The sequence below is a fragment of the Malaclemys terrapin genome, chromosome 3 (genome assembly GCF_027887155.1).
Source record: "Malaclemys terrapin pileata isolate rMalTer1 chromosome 3, rMalTer1.hap1, whole genome shotgun sequence".
Taxonomy (NCBI): Eukaryota; Metazoa; Chordata; order Testudines; family Emydidae; genus Malaclemys; species Malaclemys terrapin.
Genome location: NC_071507.1, coordinates 78,400,084 through 78,416,825, shown reverse-complemented (window position 1 = coordinate 78,416,825; position 16,742 = coordinate 78,400,084). Strand labels below are relative to the sequence as shown.

The 16,742-nt window shown below is 38.6% G+C and overlaps 1 protein-coding gene across 1 annotated transcript in view; it reads right to left on the bottom strand.

Moving 5' to 3' along the window:
* Positions 1–16,742, bottom strand: part of PCNX2 (pecanex 2) — a 248,771-nt gene that overhangs the window by 15,276 nt on the left and 216,753 nt on the right. The window contains exons 27-28 of the mRNA XM_054021531.1: positions 14,880–15,113; positions 12,410–12,513 (exon numbers count right to left, since the gene is read on the bottom strand). Coding sequence (XP_053877506.1) covers positions 12,410–12,513; positions 14,880–15,113 — 338 coding nt within the window. The remainder of the gene's footprint in view (positions 1–12,409; positions 12,514–14,879; positions 15,114–16,742) is intronic.

The window sequence follows — 16,742 nt, the reverse complement described above, 5'->3', positions numbered from 1 at the left end:
GTAATTCTCTTTCCAAGGGAGAGAACAGGGAGATTAGGAAACTGCCTGGTCTATCTTCAGCTACAATACATTTCTAATTTCAGCCTTAGTGGGTAGCATGTTTTAAAAATTGTAATAGAAAGATACAGGCTATTACCAGCTGGATACCAATTTTCTCTTTAAAGGTGCTGTGTAATACAAACCAACTATCAGCGTGAACTGAAGCCATACTGCACACAGACTGAAAGGCAGAGACCGGTGTCACTGCTGGGAATGTTATAAATACAGGCAAGTCCCTCTGAGTCCTTAATTTACTTAGTATTTAATAACACTTTTTCAAAAGTGGGATTTTTTCAAAAGGGCCTAAGCGAATTAGACACCTAACTCCTTTTGACTTTCAATCAATCTCATCCAGAGATTGGAAAATGCTAACATCCTGGTTTGTATCTGGGAAATCAGTATAAGGAACCAGTTTAGAAAACAGATTAATGTGTATATCTAGTCTAGTGAAATACATGTTTCAGAATGAGTCATAGTCACTTAAAACTGGTTAGAAGAAATCCTGCTGCCTCACCCAAGTTACCCATTTGACCAAACATCCAGCATATAACTGAATCCTCACATGGAGAAATTGCTATTGTATTTAAATCCTTTTTATTGGGATAAAAATTAAGAAAAAGCTACTAATAATAAGATTCTATAGTGTAGTTTTTCTAAGTCAAGAACACCAAATTTTCAGCAGGAGGTTGTCTGGGATGGGAGGAGAGTAGGCAGCACAGTGAACTGGTTTTTCATTTCTAGAGATTCAAGTCCAATTCTTAGAATCACAGCTGATGAAGAGTTTGCATTCTCATCAAAGACCCTTCTAGACATTTGTGCATGTTACACAATCTGGTGTGAGTGGCAACACCTGGTAAAGAAAGGTCCAGGATGAAAATGGCTGTGGATGTTGCAAGTAAGAATTCAATTGCATCAGCAGAATGGTGAGAGGAAAGCTCGCATAGCACCTGTTCTCACTGTGCTTGGATTTAGAAAGAACTGTCAACCACACATTGTGATGTATACTAAATTCACCCACCAAAATTTCCTAAGAACCAATATTGCTACTGCAAAGGAGATTCATATCAGGAACAGAACAGTAGTGGTGGGGAATCTAAAGAGCAATTACATTAAATATTATACACCTCTACCCCAATATAACGTGACCCGATATAACACGAATTTGGATATAACGCGGTAAAGCAGTGCTCCGGGGGGTGGGGCTGCGCACTCCGCTGGATCAAAGCAAGTTCGATATAACGCGGTTTCACCTATAACACAGTAAGATTTTTTGGCTCCCGAGGACAGCGTTATATCGGGGTAGAGGTGTATATCATCGAAACATAGGGCTGGAAGGGACCTCAGGAGGTCATCTAGTCCAGTCTCCCATGCTGAGATAGGATTAAATACACTTAGACTACCCTGATGGATGTTTGTGTCTATTTATCATCCATGACAGATTACACGTCTCCTGAGACAACGGGATGAATTTATTCTATAAAAAATAAAAACAATTTAAACAAGTTTTTTCTTATGCTGATCATAATTAGATGTGGGTACATCCTTCCTCTAGTTGGACACAGTCGCAATTAATCACTTCCACGTACCATATATTTATTAGTCAACACAACATGCAGCCATTGTTATTTCTCATGTTAACATGCTCTGAATTGAAGACTCATATGAGATTATCATGAAGCGATAGCCAAGTTCTTTGATTTCTGGCCTCTCTCAGGGCTGGGTTTAGTTTCTTGGCCCAGTTTTAACATACGCATTTTAGTATCTCTGTCATAGTTATTAGCTCACACCAAACCCATTTGGCTACAATAAACTTCCATGCCAAAGAAAGTACATTTACTAAATGGAGATGTAAGTGCTACATACGGCACTGTTTCTAAACCTATTAGGTAAAAGCATTAAAAACTGATGTCAATTAAATTAAAGTATCAGAGGGGTAGCCGTGTTAGTCTGAATCTGTAAAAAGCAACAGAGGGTCCTGTGGCACCTTTGAGACTAACAGAAGTATTGGGAACATAAGCTTTCGTGGGTAAGAACCTCACTTCTTCAGATGCAAGTAATGGAAATCTCCAAAGGCAGGTATAAATGCCAGTATGGAAATCTCCATACTGATTTGTACCTGCCTCTGGAGATTTTCATTACTTGCATCTGAAGAAGTGAGGTTCTTACCCACGAAAGCTTATGCTCCCAATACTTCTGTTAGTCTTAAAGGTGCCACAGGACCCTCTGTTGCTAATTAAATTAAAGACTATTCTAGAGAATTATAAGAAGATACTTAGGACTGAACTGTCCCTTAAAGTGTGCCAGTGAGGAGGGGATTAAGAGTCTGGATAATCTGCCATGATGGCCCCATAATTATCAGAGGCAGGGCAACCAAGCCAAAGCAGAATTGTCCTTCTTCTCTCTGAGTCCAGGGCAGACATTCTACACAAACAATGGTTGTGTGTGCCCACACTACTTTTTTTTCCTGAAAAATGCCTTGATGTTGCTAACACTGGATCTTCTGCACTAATAGTAGCAATTGTGGGAAAAGTAGTGTAGACAGATCTCTGGATAACCACCAGCATTTTAACCAGTGTCCTATTATTCTGCTCAGAAGAAGTCTGTATGGCATGGTGGTAAAAAAGATTCTGGTGCCTTGTCTAGATTAGTGGTACCACTATTGAGATGGAAGAAATGTTGGGACATTCCTCAGTCTAAAAGGCTATTGTAGACGAGACCTTGGGTTTATTGGGTGGGGATGTATTGAGCTCAGTGGTTTGAGCAATGGCCTGCTAAATCTAGGGGTTTGAGTTCAATCCTTGAGGGCCCATTTAGGGATCTGGGGCAAAAATCTGTCTGGGGATTGGTCCTGCTTTGAGCAGAGGGTTGGACTAGATGACCTCCTGAGGTCCCTTCCAACCCTGATATTCTATGATTCTATGAAAACTTTGTTCCTCTGGTAAACGCATTTCTGACAGACATTTTAGAGAGAGTCATTGCTCCTCATTAGATACCAGAGCATTGGGTAGTATATTAAAACCTAAGCTAATTCTAACTCCCACTCTGAGAATTCTACCCCCTTAATGGTTAGGGGAACATAAGCACAGGTAGGGAGGCAATCAGCGGTCCAGACTGCTCCTCAGCCAGCCGTGATGGTGAGGACAGGTGAGAAGCAACAAGGAGGGACAAGCCCTCTGCATGGGTTGATAACAGAATTTTCCATTGATCCTCAATGTGGCCTAGTGTCTACTTATGGACTCTTCAGACTTCTAACAAGAAGGAGGCTAGAGAGAAACAGGGAGACAGAGAGTTTAGGATTTCTCTGAGTAAGATATTGACTCTGGTTTCACCCATTATGTTGTTGGAATAATTGTTTACTGAAACCTGAGACTCCTTGCTTCCTTGAGAATTCTACAGCGTGGTGATGAGAGACCAGTCGGTAAATATATTTGAGAAAGAGAGCAAGCCCCAATAAAAATATCACACTGAAACTTTAGACACTGCTTCCTCAAGAACTCAGAATCCATGAAGTTCACAGACCATTCCCAATGTGCTCTTTGCAAAGCCACAACACCATCCCACAGATGAGACAATAGCTAGGAAACGCCAGAGAGGAAGCCACATGAACTTTCCCTAGTAAGTTTACTTTTCCTGTAATCTTGTTGCAGGAGGGGATGCTTTAGCCCTAGATTTATATGAGGATTTCTATCCTCCTGCATGATAGAGAGAGCTTCCCTTAAAGTTTACAACGATCTGTATGTCTTAGCTGACACTGGGAATATCTTTTCTGCTGTACTAAACACGGTTATTTGAATCAGCTGCATAGGATATTTTGGATCCTAAAATATTATTTGCGAAGGGCTTACTTTGCTTCAGTGAGTATATGTAACTCCCATTTGCATCCATGGGAATTATCCACAAACATCTATGATAGAATTATACACATCCTATAGATTTCAGATAAAGCCTTTGAGGATTAATTTACTTCACAGTTTTAACAACAGTAAAAGTTATAATGGTGAATATTCAACAATTCTGTCCCTTTACTTTCCGGGACCTCAAAGTTTCATACTAGGCACATTTTAAAATAAGAAATCTACATGTATTATCATTAGACAATATATTTTATCAACAGGGACTTAACATTTATTTGGTAGTATCATAGACAGTGTTATAAAAACATCATGGGCCAGATTTGTCCATCATTTATACAAATGCAACTCTTATTTATGCCAATGGGAATATACATAAATGTAATTGATAGCAAAATATGTGCCCCTTATTCTGTTCTGTTTAGTCTAACATTATCCTCTACTTCTTATCCTATCCTTCCGTCACTTGTCCTCTGCACTAGACCTGCACTGTCCTTTAGGGTAATCTCAGTTAAAGCCTCAAGAGAAAGTAGATTAAACTGAGAGAAATCACAAGGATTACATGCACTAAAAGAAATTTAAGGCTGAACTCTCCCCTTGCACCAGTCCGGAGCTCGAGCATAGCAAAGATGGGTGTGCTGACAGTGGCTTCCTGATTCTGCTCTGTTCAGCCTTGGCAGACAAAGCCACAGAGGGCCTGCTTTAATCTACATGTAACATCTGCAAAGGCATAGTGGAGTCTTGCTTCATTGTGCCTCCCCTCCCTCTTTTCATAGGCAGTGCAGCCCTGATGGTGAAGGAGGCGGTGGTGGTGACAGATCGTGGAGCAGAGCTAGCTGCCTCCACCAGCTTTACTGGAGCTATAGATTCCCCTGCACAGAGGAATTCTCCAGGGGGAATCTTCAGCTGGGTGGAATAATGCAGCATGAAGTGAACTCTGCAGACCTGAGAATCCAGCCCTCAAAGTTCCTGGAACCCAGTTAGTTTCAGGGCTCTCTCATTTCTTATTTTCTGCATTATAAAATACGGTTTGTTTTTCTTAGCCTTCAGCAGATATCTGGTCCTCACACCTTCTCCCATGCTCCAAAACAATGACACCTGGGGACTCTTTACTGAAAGATATTGACATATCTGGAATTTATATTAAAGATTCTAATATGTAGCCTTTTTTTTCCCTCTTTGAAGGATTAATGAACATATTTCTTTATTTTTTTAACTCTCATACACAAAACCCCCTACACTAAATGAAAAGTGACATTTACACCTGAATAAACTAATGGTAATATGATGTCATTCTTCAAATTACCCAGCTGAGAAGTGCAAGATGCTGCCTAACTACAATTTAAGAGCATATGTGATTTGCATAGCAATGTTCTGCTTCCTTAATGAGTAAATTTATTGTGTAATCTAGTAGCAATGCTGGAGTTGTAATGACATTTACATGAACAGACACACTGAAAAATTATTTACATACATTATATAAGAAGATTTAAAACCTTGGTTTACAGAATAACATTTACTGATTAATAGATTAGACAAAAATCATGTGTAAATGAATGTAAATTGATAGTTTACATACACTTTGTAAACTTCCACTTTGATGTAAGTGTGTGCAGCTCAACAGCTTTTTGAACACTACTTTGGCATTATTCTTTTTTGTTAAGCCCCAGCATGCTCAGCACTCCCCAAGTCACGTCAAGGGCCATTTACTAATGTAAATCCAAAGTAATTTTGCTGCAATCAATGGAATTACTTCAGATTTACACCAGGGTAACAGAGATTAGAATGTAACCCAAACAGTATATACATTAGCTTCACAGATTCTCTACTGATTCATTCACATCTGTCAGAATGCTGTACCTCCTCCCATGAGAGCTACTGAATAGAAATAGCTAGCACACTACAATCCTGACTATCTGTTACATCTCAGGTTTTCCTAATGGGAATTCATAGAGAACCTCTAGAAAGTATGTAGACAGGGATCACAGAAGGGGAAGATTTTACTGTATTATTGTGTGGCACAATGGAAAGTACAAGTGGAGGTCCAAGGTTATTTCTGAACACCCTACCTATGATTGTATCTAAAACAAAGAAAGCCCATACATAATCTTTTAGTATTTGGACATGACAGAGAATGTTTTAGTGGCCCTGACTGCTTATAAATTGGGGCTAAGTCCCTTTAGTCATCTAATAGGCCACTAACACACACCTTGGTCTACGTTTACCAACTATTACCCATTTGAACGTAATCTGTGCACCAGATCCAAACTAATTTAAAAAATAAAAAACCTTCATCCAATAAGATCCACAATATGCCTTGATGTCCTTCCATGGAAAAGGGCTGAATTTTTGCCTTTTCCATTGGCAAAGAATTTATCTGTGTCCTCCAGTATCAAATGCATACTTGTCCTACCTACTCTTCCCTCCGTTTGTTTTAACACAGCACTGCAATACAATCCAAGTCCTCAACATTCTTTCTTTGAGTAGACAAAAAGTCTCAACACTAATAAAATGCCAGTATAATTTGGGTATATTACTATATGAGTTCCACTGAATTCTGGCTTTTTTGTGTTCCTAACAACTTGTGACACTGTTTCAGGTGGTAAACATGATAAATATGATAAGAACTATGCTTGGTGCAGAAGAGAATGGATCTGTAGTTTTCTTTGTTGGTAACAGCCTTGATGTCAACAGGGAAATATTCCCACCTTGGTACCAATTTTAGCGTTGTTTTTCTCAGGGTCCCTATAACAGCCATATATACTTTATTCTGACCTTTTTCTTCAGTTCAGCTCTATGTGCTTCTGATTAAAAAGGACCCTCAATGACAGAGATATACTTATTTCACCATGGCCCTAAGACATATGTTCCAGATGAGTCACTCCATAGCCTGGATTTTGGTAGTAGGCTTCATTGTTTAAAAAATCTATTCTGAGAGATTCTGTTTATTATAAGATTTGTGAACTAAAAAGACAGGCTAAGTGACGGGCTTCTAGGGGAGTGTCTTGTGAGGTGGTAGCAAAGAAGATATTGTCAAAACTATCTTAAGTCTCACTTTAAGCCCCCCCCCCTTTTTTTTGTTAACACATCCCCTTGCAAGGTACTATTGTCCGCAACACTGGTCAGCCCATCAGTACAATATTACTAAAATGAAAGACACAAACTTAATTGGAGGTGCCAAAATATCTATAAGAGGAAAACAAAATCATCATAATACTGATATAGTTGTACAAACCACATGGCCACTCCATATCACATGTATATGCTTCTCCCACCTCCCAAGAAAAGTATTGTTAAGTATGAAGTAGGCTCAGGAAAAGAGACATCCAATTAGCTGCTAATGTTTCTGTGTGTGCGGGTATCTAGTACCTACCTCCAGTGGTCACAATTAAAATTTGTACAAAAGCCTTTGCAGGTAATTAACCTTACCTGCAGTATTCTCTCTATATTAAACTTAGGGAAGACTAAGATAAAATTATCTATTTGCAGTAGCAAAGATATTATTGTCAGCCACTCCATTTATCCTTTAACCATCCGGTTGATTAAATGTAGTTGCCTTTGCTATAGTGCTGATGCCCGGTAATGGAGATTTCAGTCCCTGAGGGTAACAGCTCTACAGAAATGCTTTTAGGCAGCTTTACTGGTATCTATATATGCGTTTCTAATGCCCTCATCGCTGTGGTATATCTATTGGTAGGCACAGACCAAGACTGCTTTAATCTTTTCCCTGAAAATCTCATCAGTGCACATCAGTTTTTCCTCAAAGTCCGCATATTCTAAAATTAGATTTGCATAGAAAATAGTGTAACTTCAGGAGAGACTGGAATATTGCTTGCTTACTAAAAATCACACTAATTTGAGTTGTTAAAAGTGAAAAGAAAAAAAGTCAACCCCATCCAAAATAAAGTTAAAACAGCAAGGGAGCATGCAGCTGTTAATAGAGACGAGATAAAGAAACCTCTTAAGAAAGCAGAGAAAAGCAACACACTGAGAAATAAGCAATGTGGGCCATGAATGTTTTGAGTCATTGGCTCAAAGAGGAAGACATAAAAGCAGACTTTATAGACATCTCAAATAAAGATGAGAAAGCTATAACAAATAGTTAAAGGATCGCTTTATCCTGAGAAGGGACAGGCTTACAACATAAAATGCTTTCAAAGTAATACAAGTTGGTGGTGTGCTCATTCTTTCTTAAGCATTCAAATAAGGCAAACACTCTAAGTAAAGTGGCTGTAGAGGGTTGGGCCTAGTCTACTCATAATTTTTATATCAATATAACTATATCAATTAGAAGTGTGCTTTTTTGTTTTTTAAATAGCCTTACTGATACAATCCCCAGGGTAGATGCTATTATACAGGAATAAAAGCACCTTATACCCCTTCCCATATGGGAATAAGCTTTACCGGATAAGCACTTTTCTACCCATCTAACCTCATCCACACTAGAGTTGTACCAACTTTAACTGTATCTGTATAGTTAAAGCAGTATCATTTGTGCAGCTAGACAAGACCTTAGTCCCATTTTTCATTTGAATGGAAGCACTCTGTCTCTGTCTCCCACTTCAAAATGCGCTCAAAGGTGAGAAGGTATATGCTATAACTAGGGCCCTTCATTTTCAGTTTTTATTTTATTTTATTTTTTCCAGGAATTGATGAGTGTTTATTACCACCACAACAAAAACAGGTGAAAATCAGAGCAAAAAACTATTAATAATTTTTCTGGGTAAACATCGGGGGTTATTTTGGTGGGTGGAATGACAGGGGAAATAAAGTATTCAGTAGATTATTGCTTTGAATTCCATTCATCGATGTGGTTTGCTGCAGAACTAAAGCGGAACTCAAAACACATTGCCACCTCCATGTTTAAGAAAACAATATATCTCTAATCCCCCCAAAAAACATTTCATTTGAATAAACAGTTTACTGTTGTAAACTTAGAACTATTAGCCTAGAAATATTTACATTTAATAATTGGGCCATACCATTTGCAGCGCGTACACTCAACTTCATCCTTTTCTCGTTTTTGTTTTTTTTAAACTTTCAAATACTTCCTTGTGTTCGGAACATAGTCTGATACAGATTTTCATTTTCTTCCCATTTAGTTTGGCAAAACTTTAAACCCATTATCTGCTAGCAGCTTGAAATGTGTATATGATGGGCGTGAGATTCATCAATACGTTCAGATGCGCACGCCCTTCAGAGCTAGTATGTGTGCTGCTTGTCTGTTGTGTGTATCTTCTAGACTAGTACATAATATCTACTTCAACAGGTAGCTTTGCATATACACACAGACTAATGTATTATCATAATACATATATCATGTAATGTATTGTATTTTCCTAATAAAACAAGTTATTTTTTATATATGTGAATGGTACAAATGTAAGGTGAAAATCAGAAAAAAAATGAATAATGCTTTTTGTAAAACCCGGGAATTTTTCAGTAAAAATCTATTTAAACTGAAAACGAAGGGGCTTAGCTATAACCACTTCCTTTATCATGAGTTAACTTCATTCTTAAATCCTTCAGAACTCTTAGGGCACATCTACACGGAACACTCAGGAAACTTGAGGTGAATCAACTAAAGGTGTGAAGTTAATTAGCATAAATTTAAGCATGTTAAACCCTGTGTGGCTGTTCTCATTCAGGACTGAAGTAACTTTAGTTTGCTGTAACTTACTCCTTAGGCTATGTTTACACTGGCAATTGAACAACAAAATGTTTGTTTTTCAGAGGAGTTTAAAAAAAACCCAACAACCTGAAAGACAAAAATTTTGCGTGACAAGTGCCGGTGTAAACAGCGTGTTGTTGGCAGGAGCGCTCTCCTGCTGACAAAGCAAATGATGCTCGCTGGGGGAAGAGCCAACAAACAGTGGCTACACTGTGTGCCTTTTAGCGGCATGGCTGTAGCGACACAGCCATGTCACTAAAAGCACTGTAGTGTAGATATAGCCATGGTTTAATGGACTTTAATTTCTGCACACTGAACTTCACACCTTTAGTTAATTCACCTTAAATTTCCTCAGTGTCTCTCTCTAGACATAGCCTGAGGGTTAGTCTACAGAAGAGTTTTTGGCCATGCTGTAATTTGAGCTAATTGATTGCCAATTAGCACAAATTAACTGTAAATGTTAGTGTAGATATTCAGAAAAAACTTGTGAATTATAAAAAGAAGAACAGGAGTACTTGTGGCACCTTAGAGACTAACAAATTTATTAGAGCATAAGCTTTCGTGGACTACAGCCCTCTTCTTCTTCTTCGGATGCTGTAGTCCACGAAAGCTTATGCTCTAATAAATTTGTTAGTCTCTAAGGTGCCACAAGTACTCCTGTTCTTCTTTTTGCGGATACAGACTAACATGGCTGCTACTCTGAAACTTGTGAATTATAGTAGGCTTTCCACAAATGTTTGTTCCTCATTGTGGTTCACCAAGACTCATGGCAGGGTGAACCACAAGCAGAAACACACATTGTAGAGGGTCTACAGTAGACTTTACAATCATGTTAGTTACCTTGAGTTAATTAGCAATTGCCATAGACTTCCTGTGTGACCTTGGTCAAGTAATTTAGCCTCTCTGTGCCTCAGTTCCCCATCTGTAAAATGGGGATAATAGCACTACCCACCTCACAGAGCAGTTGTAAGAATAAATACATTAAAGACTGTGAGACACTCAGATACTACGGTGATGGGGGCAGAAAAGTACTGCAAAATAGAATTAGATCAAATTACAGGACAAACACGCTCGGGTAGATATATCCTTATATTAGTACCACCAGCTCCAATGACTGTCATTATTTAATGTGTCAATTTCTTTCAGCACCAACCTTTTGCCTTTGTCTTGCTATGTGTAGGTCTTATCTGCCCAGACCTTCAAAAGTTGTAATAATGTATTTTTTGTATTCCAGTAGAGCCTAGGGGCCCAGACAAGGGTCAGGGCCTTGTTGTGCTAGGCACTATACAGAAAGAAGTATACAGACAGTCCTTGTCTCAGACAGCTTACTATCTAAGCTTATGCAGTATTGTTGTAGCCATGTCAGTCCCAGGATATTAGAGAGGCAAGGTGGGAAAGGTAATATCTTTTATTGGACCAACTTCTATTGGTTAGAGTATGTTTCCTAGACCTGAAGAAGAGCTCTGTGTGAGCTCGAAAGCTTGTGCCTCTCCCCAACACAAGTTAGTCCAATAAAAGCTATTACCTCACCCACCTTCTCTCTTTACATTTCTAATAGGATTCAACATGTGGACAAAAACAGACCAATGGAGGATGAGATAACAGCAGAATAAACTTGGTGCACATCATCAGTAGTCTCAGTTTAAAAAAAAAATGTCTAGAGCATACTGCTTGCCTACAACCTGCTACCCGACAGTTAATCCTGAACCTGAGATACCTAGTAGTCATTGCCCTAATGCTGAATTTACTCTAAATGAGATTTTTTTTGGAGCTCTAAGACTAGGATTCCTGAGGGGATGCCTTTCTGCTATTTAGTGGTCCCTTACTCACTCCATTTAAATATCTTCTACTTCTAAGAAGTGTAAAGGGTGTGGACCTTTTCTTGTTGTCTTTGTGTCCATTTAGTCCCCATACATCCAAGACATTCTTTTAGAAATCAATGATCCTAATACTTTTCCAGGCATTTGTATCCATTTACCAAGCTAACAGTTGGGGGATCCACCGCTCTCCTAATCATGCAACACTGGTATTTAGAGCAGAGGCTGTGACTTGTTTCCCTGGGTGAATTCAAATATCCCTGATATGGATAGAATCAGCTCAAATCCCATACCCGGTTGAAGTAGCAATAATTGTATTTATAAAGCACCCTTTTGCTTTCCGAGCTGCTCAGGCTGAACAACAATAATTAAGACATCATAAAATACACACTACCAAGAACCAAACAAACCAGATTCACTAGTGAAGGTGGAAGATGAAGAGAGTCCTATACCCGGGCCAAGCATAATGAAAACGAAACCCATCTCTCAAAGAGAAGTGTTTTGAAACAACGTATAGAAGTGGAGAAGAATGAGCTGAGTTGCATGCTCTGGAGCTGGATCCTCAGTCTCTGGGTTGCCATAAAGCTCCATCAAGTCATCCTATTGCACAAGAAAAGCGAATACAGCTCTGTTGAACACAGGAAGCCTGTGAATCCATGTCTCACTGCAACCCTCTACTGACAGGTCAACTGCCAGATCATTTAGCAGATTCTTGCCCTTTTGGAGAAGGTCATCGTTGCAGTATCTCATTTCAAGATTCAACCTAAAATGAATAATTACTCTGGATCCTCTGCCATGTATGATTTTATTTTGTTAAATAAAAAAAACATGATATTCATTATCGTACATGTTACAGAGACAAAAGAGGGTCAAGGACAGTTTAAAATTAATATATGGATGAAATAGCCCTTGTCTCTGATCTAATGACCTTTTAGTTTGCATAATATGTGAAAGAGCCAAACAGCTTCTCATTTTAAGATGAGGAAACTCCTGAGTCCCTGGAAAACTTTTACTACATTTCTAGAAATTACCTGATGGCCATATTGTGGGCTGCGGTTCCCAAAGCTCTTCTACCCAGAATACACAGGGCAAAGGAGAGAGTTACTAAAGGAGAATCCTCATCACTATCCAGATGCTGCAAAGGTTTAAGGACAGTGTGTTAGTTCTACATGCAACCTTATAAAAAAGTGTTATGACAATCCTATAACTAAAATAGATCAATGCATGACTAAATTCATAAGACTTATGCTGTCATGTAACTATACCCAAACAAAGCACTCTGCTGTGCAATTAAACAGAATAGGAAGGATGATCATCATGACTGAGGGTCTGCTGCTAAACAAATGAAAGCTCATTTAGCGTAACAGCTGGAAACAAGAAGTTTTAATATGAGTTGGATCCCAGGGTTTGTGTTTTAGTGATCAGAGTCTTGGAAAGAGGTTGATGAGCATCACTGAGGAGGGAATACATCTGTTTCCACATGGGAAACAGGATGTGTCTGAAATCCATACTCTGTGTTCAGCTCTTAGAAGCACAATTTGGCTCTGAGAAGATCTGCAAGATTGGGCTTCTAGTGATTGACATCATCAGTTCTATCAATGATGACAATGCCATCACATTTTGACAAGTGGTCAAACCATTTCCTTTACATTCACCACCTCAGCAGACCCTTTTCTACAACTCTTCCAAAAAGCTTGATGTCAAACACGAGGGAAATTACATAACGGGAGTTTAAAATTTTGTTCTGTTTCAGCTCAACAAGATGAATTCTTCTTGTTGCCCTTACCTTGTTCCTGAAACTGAGGCAAACATTTTGCAACTCCCTCTATAAAGTACACCGATCTTCAGAGCTGTGCAGTGCAGCTCTATTTTATACAGCATCTTCCACACAAACTGTTTTACAACATGTTTCACAGTATTAAAAAATACAAGAGAGATGCAAATTGCAGAGAACAGTTGTGTAGAGACATTTGGTAGGGTTTCCAAGGCCACCAAGAGGATTTGGATGCCCAGGTCCCATGAACTTCAATGGAAACTGCATTATAAATCCATAAGTTTTGAAAATCTCAACAACAGTAGGAAAAAATAATTAAAGCACTTAACAATAAGGGAGGGAGAAACAAGTTAAGATGGAGAGCAGAAATATTCTAAGATTTAAATATTTAAAGAGCGGTGGAGTATTGATAAAGCAGAGAAATCCAGGAAAGTTGTTCCAGATGTCAAGAACTAGAGGAGAACGTCCTTGCATTACAAAAGGGAGAGGAGGCAGGGTCAAAGGGCCCAACCTTGTGAAGGACTGAGCATCTCTCTTGGAGGTGATGAATGTCCCTTCAACTCAAGAGCTCAGCACCTCCCAACAGATGCTCAGCACTTGGCAGTGTAGGCGCTAAATGAGTGGAGAAAGCAGACAGAAGAGTAGAGAAATAAATAAGTTCTGTGAGAGAGAGTACAGAAAGTCCAGGTAGAGATTTAAAAATAATAGTCAAGGTGAAAGCAGAAGCAGATGAAGTCACAGGGGAGCTATTCAATGGAACTGGAATCAAAGTAGAATCTAGATGGGAAATGGTGTGGAAGCAGTGATAGGTAGGTTTACAGACATGACAGACAGGAGAAGGAGTATTAAGAATCAAGGAAGCTGCCAAGCACCTGGACAGTGGCAGCAATGGAATGTGAAAATCAACAATCCCAAGTGCACAAATAATATGATGTGATGGATGAAAAAACTGTGTTGGTGATTTATTTGCATTGTCATCAATAAGCTGAGTATACTCAATAAAATGTGCATGTCTCTGACTCTATTTTACTCTGTGTGCTGTCAACAGAATCCCACTGAAATATAACGATGCATTTTAGTCGGGAATGGCTGAACATCCATTATCTCACGGCTCAGAATGTATGAACAGGTAACCGTAAGCTCCCACTTGGCTCTCTAGAGTTGAATGGTAATTTTCCACAGTTTTGCAATAAAGTGTCAGATTTGTACCAGAACTTCTCAGATTTGACCTGTGCTCTTGGATAAGTGGTATACTTCCTCAACAGTGGAAGGTTTTACCCATGTGTCACTGGAAGGGTAATTTTTTCTAAATTTGCAATCATATTTTGCATCGGACATACGACACTGAAGTTCTGATAATTAGGGCATTCTGATCCTATCTCTGGTATTCCTTGATTGGGAATCTCCCTCACGAAGAGCAATAATATTTTCTGAAAAGTTCTAAATGCAGGGTTACTGCAGAGAACAAAACTAATGATGGTAGGGGTAGCATAGTCAAAGAAAACTGTTCAAAATTCAAAGGTTCACTCCTTTGGAATGTTTTTCACTCATATTTTCATTATAATATTCTCTATAAACATTTTTCTATTGTACAAAAACATACATTTCCCCACAGTGTTATGTTGTACAGTTTAGATAGAAATTAATATACTTGTATTATTCTTGAGTCAACAAAAGAGTATCTATTCAGTAATTCAGTGTTCTAGGTGTTAAAGACATACACTTACCTCCCTTCTTTTTCCAGCACAGTACTGAATCCAGTCAAGATAAACACTGCAGAAGCTAGCTCTGGTTATTCCTTGAAGACATGGAACATAGTCCTCATCAATGTTAACGCTGAACATTGCAAGGTCACGTTCAATGTAATGCCATTTGGCATAAGGCTGTAGTGTCTTCTGGATTGATTCATCTTTTATCCAGTGTGAGATTTTGGGTGAATTTGCTGTAAAGTATATTATACTCTGTTGACAAAATGCAAAGTGGTTAGTCATTGTACCTGTGTTTAAACCAGAAACAGCTCATTTACAACACAGAAGAGAACAAATCAGAATAAGAAGATGACACCGACTATCCATAATCTTATGTAATATTCCTGCTACTTGCCATCATTGATTCATAAGAGTATTTATTTTGTGTGATCGTAATAATTTATGTCTAAATGAGAAAGAAGTCAATTAACTACTAACAGAATTTAAATGAATGAAACTTAAAAAGAATATTAATCACAAGCATCATACTCTGAATAGTGTAGATAGTGTCAAGGGTAAGTTCATTTGAAAAAGTGGCTGTGTCTATAGTGTATACCATAAAGGATGATGATGATGATGATAAAAGCTTATACGTATTTTTCAAAAACAATATGCAGTTTTATATGGTCAGAAATGTTTGCTTTTTCAGCTTTCTGAGGGTGCAGTTTCCCCATTTCTTCAACAAGAACACATCCATCAATTTAACTATTAAATAAGAACTTGCAAGAGTGTAGAATATAGCTCTGAAAACCCCTCTTTTAATTGCTATCTTCCCTCTGCAATAATAATTTTGTTTTTGTTGCCTATTGGATAAGGTTAGTATAAGAAGAAGAAAAATGGGATCTCTTTAATATTTATGCTTAACACAAGAGCTGACTGGTGGACAATTCCATTTCATGGCACATTTAGAGGTTTCAAAATTTGTTTTTGTTTCATAGTGGAACAATGGATGAAGTTTTCTAAGAAATCTGGTGCAATGTAAATGGCATTTCAACTTTGCCAAACCTATAATTAAATCAAAACAAAATATTGAACAGATTCTAACACCTGCCAAATGATAGGCTGTGAACACCACAGAACCTGCAGCCTACTGGAAACACAATCACTCACATACCTCACTATTGCATATCTTTTAGTCCTGCTACATGCTAGCTTCCATGTGAACACCCATATGCTGGAAGCTCTAAACTACCTAATTACCTTTCTGTTAAACTCTGCCTCCTCTGACATTTTCTGATGACCTCATATTATCAACTCTTAGGGCTGGTACACACTAACCCCCCAGTTCGAACTAAGATACGCAACTTCAGCTATGTGAATAACATAGCTGAAGTCGAAGTATCTTAGTTCGAACTACAAGGTACTTACCGCGGGTCCACACACGGCAGGCAGGCTCCCCCATCAACTCTCCGTACTCCTCTCGCGGAGCAGGAGTACTGGTGTTGACGGCGAGCACTTCCGGGATCGATTTATCGCATCTAGACAAGACGCGATAAATCGATCCCAGAAGATCGATTTCTTACCGCCAAACCCGGAGTTAAGTATAGACGTACCCCTACATTCTTCTATAGTTTAGCTGATTTTAAAAGAGCTAAAGAAAAAAATTCATCTTGCCAAATACAGCTGTTCAGTACTTAAAAACTAATGAACCAAATTGAGTCTAACTGGGCTTGTTTTACAGATTTCATTGACCCTTAAAAGTTAAGCCAAGCATGAAGATTCTAATGTACTCAGAGTTGAACACAAGTTAAAGCTTAGGTATGATTTTAAACTGATACAGTTAAACTGGTGCAAATGGCTATGCAGACACTCTTATTTCAGTTTAAACAAGGCATATTTCAG